Genomic DNA, 8,161 nt, shown 5'->3' with positions numbered 1-8,161 from the left:
TGTGTTGCATATAGCTCTGTAAACATTGGCAACAAGGGCAGGCTGAAGGGAACTGATGTCACCTTCAGTTTTAAAAAGTTAAAGAAAAGTGGCTAACTTTGAGCAGTTACAGCAAAAAGGTGCAGAAAAGTTTTTAAATCAGGTCTCTTTGGTTGTTTGTTAAGAAAACAGTTTTCTAGCTTAACCAAGCAACTTACTGTAAGTATAGCATCAAAAACCAATGTATGAAGCTGAGTAAATGCCCTTTCTTCTGATCCTGCACTGTAATACCCATCAACTTATCTAGCATTGACGGTGGTGCAGAATGCAGGGAGGTGCAGTGCAATACCTGAAGTGCCACATTACTACTGAAAAAAACAAAAAAGAATGACCACCCAGAATTTTGGGTGGGACATGTCTGAACATAAGTGATAGTAGAAATCTTCATTCTCCTACAGATTTTTAAGGTAATCGCATCTAATAAATGTGTGAGATTTAAAAAAAAACACTTAGATTTTGAAATGTGAGGAACTTTAAGGACGAATCCTAGAAATAGGACTTGAGCATTTACATAATGGAACTCCTATCCCAAAGGCACAATCTCTTTGCATCTTCTCTCTACCACTTATAAAGAATAGACAGCAATAAAACAAAAGTATGTTTTGAAGAAACACACATACACCTTTCTATCAGGAAGAACCATATACTAATGTTCATAATCCATCCTAATAATAAGAGTGTGTATGTTCTTGTTTGACTTAGCCAAAATTCTGGTTCCTTAGTTATGTGATGGATCTCACAATATTAAAATACAGAGTGCTGAGCATGGGGATAAAAACCCAGAAAGCACCTTTGGTGTCAACATTATATAGACCAAAAGAAACAATTACAAAACCGCAGCTTTAAACGCTGAAATAAAATACCTGCTAACCTCCTACTCAGAGCAGCTTACTGATGACCTATGCACACCACATCCTTCCAGTTTACAGGAAGAATAGAATTGGCACTGCTGTAGCGCAGCCTGGATCCAATTTCTACCTTATCTTCTGTGGAAGTCATACAGATGGCAACAATATGTGTGTGACAATAACTACAAGCTAGGTACCAGTTTTCAACTCCTGTTGTCTTCTACATTCTTTAGTGGCTCATTTTGAGAGTGACATTAAATATCTGTTCTTTTCCTGTTTTAACCACTTTCGGCTCTCTGTGCTCACAACCCCATTTCCCCCTACCTTTTCCCTCCCACCACCCCTCCCAATTTTCTTCAAAGCGACTGGAAACATTTGGAAGTAATTAGACCTGAAGGGAAATGTTGGCCAGTCTGGGAGACAATGACAAGTGCCAGGAACCCTTGGTGCCCCTTCCAGTCACTTTGAAGTTCATTCAGATGGTACAATGCTCTGTTTTCTTTGTTAGAAAAAGTGGGGGCAGGAGGGAAATGGGCCATGTCAGAGCCATTGAATAGAAAGCAGGTTACTCTGAACTGATATAGAACCCGATTAGTGGGAGGAGGGAGCACACAATTCAGAGGGAGACTGACTGAAAGGCTTCCTCTAGTCATTCAGCTTTAATACATCTCCATGTACTTTTATGGAAAAACCATATAGTTAAAATCCATTGATGTGGGTTCTATTTAGATGAATCTGAATATATCACCTGAGTGTTTGATCATTTTGGCTCAGTCACAAAACTGAATAAAGGGGCAGCGAGATCAAAACTTGCAAATGTTTAGTATTTGCTTCTAAAGCCGACAGATACCCCTTCTTTTGGTTATACAGCAACAGTATGTGGAAAAATCAAGGCCTTTGAGTAGTAAAGAATGTCATAAATTAGGCATACACAGATATACCTATGGATGTTCTCGAAGCACTGAAAACAATTCAGGCACAAAAAAGAGCTACACTTTGAATTCAACAAAGGCTTGAAGTACAATGCAGTGACTTGGCTCAGTACAGCTCTGTATTCAGTAGAGAGCAATGCTGTGCTGTCTCACTAAATGCGTCTCTCAGTTTAGAGCAGACAGCATGCACCCACAAGGCAGTTAACAGTTGGGTGCTCAGCCAACAGATGTACCTTACTTCTCATGGAATGTGTGCAGTGGACCTCGGGACAAAGGAAAACAAGGCTCTAGTGACACAAGGCCAGAGATGGAATTCCTAGACCAGCACAAAATGAACCAAAGCAGAAGCATTTGCCAAATTGGGGGCCAGCATTTTCTTTTCTATAAATATTTACAGATTTGACATTTCCTGGCACAGAAATGCAAAGGGAACAATAAATTGAGATTCTGTCAGGCAAAAAAACAATAGCAGGACTGCTATCGAACACTTTAAATATTATAAATCAAGGAACTGGACATTTATTTGAAGTACACATTTTATAAAAATTATTCTAAAATGTGTATGATAAGATTATTCCCTTTTGAAACAGAAGCTCAATATAAATTGTCATGTAACTAATATCACAAAATTTATATAGGTTTTTTTTATAAAACTCCAAGTTAAATGTTGGAAATATGCAAAGGGGTGCTACTTCAGTATACTGTTAATGAGAACTTCCCGTGATTTGTCATTCTTGAGAAACGTAGTTTAATAAAAGAAAAAATCTGGGTTAAGTTGCCACCAGGCATGTTCGTAGTATTGTTGGGGAAAATGCTCATGAATGTAAGGATAATTTAAAATTAGAGTTGGTACAAAAAGCAAGCATAGTTAGGGAAAGCATTTTTGGGAGCTGAAGTGAACATTTTAATTATATTGATAGAACTCTGAATGGAAACATAAAATGTGATTACTAAACAGATGGGTTCTTTTTGTTACATACTGAAATAATTGTAGAAGCCCTGTTAGAAAACCATATTTTTCCTGTTTAGTAATGCTGTTTATATAATAATAAATGTTTTCATAGGGAACAAGTAAGAGGTCTGAAAACTATCCGATATCATCATATATCCGATATCGTCATCCAGCATGAGAAATGGTAACTCATGCTAGTTGCAGGTGATCATTTGCCTCCCTTTTACAATCATAAGTAAGTGTGGCTCTAGGGTCACATGCAACGCCCACAAGACTATTTCTGCTGTCCTTGGTCCCTCCAGACTCTGGACTCCCCTTTTATTGGCACATAAAAAAGTAAACCTTTAGGAGTGACAATTCACCTTTTATTGACATTTCAAAACCAAAAGTAGACTTCTGCTTTTTATGGGGTGGATAAATTATTTTTGGCAGACCTCAGAAGATCTTAAGGGAGCAAAATCAGCCCTTAGACATGCTGCAGTTGCTTGCTACTGGGCAAGTTACTGAACCTAGAAATGACCTAACAAATTTCTAAGCACCATTTAAGTATGAAAAGCACCACAGCTCAGAAATTCCTCTCTTAAATGGCAAAGAATTTTCACGAATGTGTCTGATTACTTCATTTATTCAAAAATAGAAATGTAGGTTTTTTCTGCTTTACTGCACTGCCATATTTGTAGCCAGAACATAATTCTGCAGACAAAACTTCTTTCAATTATTCCCAATACAGTAAAGTTGGCAAGAGAAAATTATGCACTGTAATTTTATTCTGAAAAATCAGTTGGTGAGGCCAGACCTTTTGGCATGTCATTCAATATTATACACAAAGAGGAAATGAGGCAACTGAACATGTTGCCTCTCAAGCCAGGCAAGGCATTGCTCTGATGACGTATATCACACCACCTTCACCTTTTTCCACCTGAAATACAAACAGAAAATAGCAATCACAGCGTTTGCAATAATCTTTTGCTATAGTGAGCTTCCTCACTGCTGCATTTTCAACAAACATCTCAACAGGGAGGCAACCAAAATGGTAAAATGTCTGGAAGCCATGTACTATGAGTAGTGGCCTAGGGAGATGGGTAAGTTAAGCCTGGAGAAGAGGTGGTTAAGAAGGGACATTTTAAAATATATGAACAGATATCACACTGAAGATAGAGCATACTTTTTTCTGCTGCTCCAGAGACTAAGACACTGAGTAATGGTTTCATAAGGAAGAATCTCCTGATGCTAAGAGCTATATGACAATGTAAAGTGCTGTCTCAGAGTGTGATGGAGTCTCTCTTTTTTAGAGGTTTTTAAACCTTGGATAGTTAGAAAGGAATGAAAATATGGTACAATGGAAAACTAAATTCTTTATATTCAGGCAATACACTCTATAGAGGGAGAAGAACATTAAGCTTATAGTTGGCATATTCCCATTCTACCATCCTTTCTTGTCAGTTTCATTGAAGGAAGGAATTTTAAAATGAACCTTTCAGAAAAACAATTCTCAGCAATCCCAGTAAGTCATACAGTAACCTACACTGTCCCTGTGCAGAATTTTGCCATAAACCTACATGCAGAATGCTGGACTAGTTGCATAGATCCTTCCTGAGAAAGACATTTGTTTAACAGCAAGTATTGTAAGAGGGTACCTGGAAGCTTCAACCACTTTGGCACTTTTCCGGATGGAGCTCTCCTGGCTGGTGGCTGGGAAACTTCCACAGCTGTGGCCATCTCCGAGTTTCCTGGTACTACAGTCTCTCCCGCTTCCTTTGGTTCAGGTGGGGAATGAATTACAGGTTGTGAACTTGGTGGAGAATAAGTCACCGATTTAGACAAACGTCTAGGAGAAAAAGTAAACATGCAGATGTTAGGATAATACACTCCAGCACTTTAGATTTTGAATTTCATAGCAAAAAGTTAAAAGATCTTTGAGTTTCAACAAAAATGCTTTTCAGTCTTTAGGAGACTGGACAGTGTGGGTGGCAGTCTTCATTCAGCTGGGACTTACAAATTTCCAAGCGAAAGCACATGTTCAAGCAAGTTTTATCAATTGCCAACACTTTTCACTGGGCAAGGAAATCATATCTTTAAAAAGGAGTACAGCATCTGCTTACCTAGCTACTAAAATGTCTGCTTTAGAAGGGGATACTACAGATTCCAGCAGGTCCAGCCTCAGATAGTAATCTATAAACACACAGAGTTCATGTCTGTTAAATAAAGTAATAATTCTCTTAGGATATCTGTAGCAAAGTGCTTCAAAGCAACAAAGCCTCCAAACTCACTTTTGTTTTTAAAACCTGTATCTGTTTGTCCAGATATCACTCTGTATACTGATTGAGTGATGGTTATAACACTAACAAAAGCAAAACTGCAGACAGACAGTGTCTCATCCTGTATGTATATGTTTTACTTACTCTTTAATTCTTTTGATCTTTATACCATTTGCCATTTCCTAGTAAAATGCTCCAATCAGACTGCTAGATGATATCTTCAACATGCAGCACAAAACTACTCTGATCTCCTCTTCGGACAATCTTAAAGCTGCCTCAGTTCAGCTGTTATGGTTATCTGAGCAGATATCCATAGCAATATGTAGCATACTTGTCCTAAGCTTGAAGGTGAACTATTGGAGATAATGTGGAGTATTTAAAATATATGTGTTTTATTCGTGGCTATTATAGACTGTAAGTTCTGTTTGATTTCAAAAATTATTTATGAATAATTAAGGTACAAACATCCCCGATTTTTAAAAAAGTGGCACAACTTGTAATTTATTCTTATTCCAGGTGTACTTGATCTCACTTTACTTATGGTAATACAATGAAATTATTATTTATATTAGCTTAACTAGACACAGATCCACTGACTGCCAGTCTGTTTCTGGGCACAATTCAAAATGCTGGATTTGACCTATAAAGTCCTATATGATGCCAGGCCCAGCTATTTAAATGATTGTATCTTCCCATAAGAGCCAGTCCAAGATTTAGATCTGCAGGGAAAATACTTCTCTTTATTCCAATTTCTTTGCAGGTATGGTGGTAACATGGGAGAAACCCTCCTCTGTGATTGCTCCCACATTTTGTAACTCCATTCTGAGGGAAGTTAGTAAGACTCCTTTGTTGTTTTCCCTCTCATGGCAAGTTAAGATCTTTCTTTTCCAGCAACCCTTGGAAAACTGCTTTTAACAAACAGGAGTGGTTTTAGGGTGCTATACTGTTTTTAATTGGTTTAAAACTAACATTTTAACTAGTTTTAATTCTGTTGTCAATTGACACAATTGTTTTTATTTCATATGGTTTAACCTATATATTTTTTATTGTACTCTGCCTTTTATAAAGTGTCTTGAGTCCCAGCCTGGAAGAAAAGCAGATATAAACAAAATAATGGATAGATGGGCACAAACAACAAAACCATGAGTTAAAATCAATAAATTGAAGAACTGAGCCAAGGCAAAATTAGCTCTTCACCAAATCCTTTCAGCCATTATTAACACCATGTTGGGGTGACTCCATTTTTTAACTGGAGATGATGATTTGTCATCACCATATTTATACTCTGCTTTTTTCCTGCCAAAGGGGACTCAAAGCAGCTAACAATAAAAATCATAAGTATATATGTGAAAAGAATTGATATTTTCATTTATTTCATCTTAAAATACAGCAACTATATATCATTTCCATGCCAGGTTAACTTCTAAACTGGTTTCATGGCCTAATATAAAATTCCTGGGCCATCAGCAGTCCACTGATTTTTTCTTAACATACTCAAATAATAATACATAATTTTTATTTATACCCTGCCTCCTCTCCCCAAAGGGACTCGGAGCGACTTACAACAAATAATACAAAAATATAAGCAATACATGATTAACAAGGTCCTACTCTCAGTCCCTCCTTCGGAAATATGGTTGGTGAGGACAAGAGACGTGGCCTTCTCAGTGGTGGCTCCTTGGGTCTGGAACTCCCCCCCCCCCAGTGAGATTAGATCTCCCTCTTGGTCTTCAGAAAGAAAACAAAGACATGAATATGTGACCAAGCATTTGGACAGTAAAGTAATGCAGTGGGAGAAATAAATAGGGAATATGTGCAATTGACAATTGGAGTGGCCTTGGTTTACAATTTTGGATCATGTGATTTTAATGTTTACATTAGGTGTTTTAATTCTGCTATCCAGGGTTATAATTAACTATCTCGTGGTCATTCTAAATCCTGTCTGATAGTTTTCAATACAATGCAGCTATTCTCAAAGGCTTGCTTAAATAGCCAAGTGTTTAGCTTCTTTCTGAAAGTTAACAAGGTGGGCTCTTGTCTTATTTCCCTGGGGAGAGCATTCCAGAGCGGGGGGGGGGGGGGGGGGAACTATGGAGAAGGCTCTCTGTCTCTCTCTCTCTCTCTCTCCCCCCCCCAAATCAACCTCACTTGTGAAAGAGGTGGGATCAAGAGGAGAGCCTCCCCTGCTGATCTTAAAGTCTGGACAGGTTCATAGGGAGAGATGCGGTCATGTAAATAGGCAGGATCTGAGCCATATAGGGCTTTATAGATAATAACCTGCACTTTGAATTGGCCCCGGAAACATATTGTCGGCCAATGGAGCCAATACATTAAAAACTGGGATTGGCCCCCAGGACTTTGCTCCTTTGAACACTTATACAGAGCTTTGCAGAATCTTCTGGAAAGGCACCAGAAAAGTCAGGTACTTGCCATTCTGCTTTTCAGATCCAAAGTATACAACAGCAGCAGGGAAAAGGTTAGCCTGCAATAAGAAAAATCCCAGAGTTAGAAGAAAATACAGAAAAACCTGGAAACGCCTCTTCTGGATTTATGGTTGGACGAATGGATTTATGCACTTCTTATGTTTTAAGTTTTGTATATTGTCTTATATGTTTTAATGCTTAATGTAAATTGTTTTTAATTGCTTTATGTTTTATTGTATTGTATCGTTGTTTTACTGGCATTGAATTTTTGTCAGGTCTATAAGCCGCCTAGAGTCCCTTCGGGTGAGAAAGGCGCGACAGAAATGACATAAATAAATCATAATTTTGTAGTCAGCTGAAGAGCATGTAAGCACTGCAGAGAGCAGCTGTCTTTTGTTCCACAAGCCAAAGGGGACCTTTTTGGTTGTCAGCATATTGCTGCTTAAGAAGAACAACCTTCAAACCTTCATGCTGGTAACAAAGCTACTTTCAATTATAGACAACTACGCAGTAGCCAACAGTTCTTACCCCTTATAGGTTTTCTATCTATTCTCAAGCTCGAGTTAAGAAAGACAAAATGTGTTAGACCACTGACATGTGGAAAAGGATCCATTCTACCCTTATTGATTGCAATAAGAATTACAAATTAATGAATTATTGCTGGAGCTTTCTCTCCGCTTCTTACACCATCCCTTTCTTCCAAATATAT

At 38.0% G+C, this 8,161-nt stretch overlaps 1 protein-coding gene across 1 annotated transcript in view; it reads right to left on the bottom strand.

Annotated features, from left to right (window-relative positions):
• Nucleotides 1-3,114: 3,114 nt before the first annotated feature.
• The window catches only part of aspscr1 (ASPSCR1 tether for SLC2A4, UBX domain containing), a 96,129-nt gene continuing 91,082 nt past the window's right edge, over nt 3,115-8,161 (bottom strand). Inside the window, exons 13-16 of the mRNA XM_008104579.3 lie at nt 7,460-7,511; nt 4,874-4,943; nt 4,409-4,599; nt 3,115-3,690 (exon numbers count right to left, since the gene is read on the bottom strand). Of these exons, the coding sequence (XP_008102786.2) occupies nt 3,677-3,690; nt 4,409-4,599; nt 4,874-4,943; nt 7,460-7,511 (327 nt within the window). The 3' untranslated portion in view covers nt 3,115-3,676. The remainder of the gene's footprint in view (nt 3,691-4,408; nt 4,600-4,873; nt 4,944-7,459; nt 7,512-8,161) is intronic.

The sequence above is a fragment of the Anolis carolinensis genome, chromosome 2, assembly GCF_035594765.1.
Source record: "Anolis carolinensis isolate JA03-04 chromosome 2, rAnoCar3.1.pri, whole genome shotgun sequence".
NCBI classification, from domain to species: Eukaryota; Metazoa; Chordata; class Lepidosauria; order Squamata; family Dactyloidae; genus Anolis; species Anolis carolinensis.
This window is presented reverse-complemented; position numbering and strand designations above follow the sequence as displayed.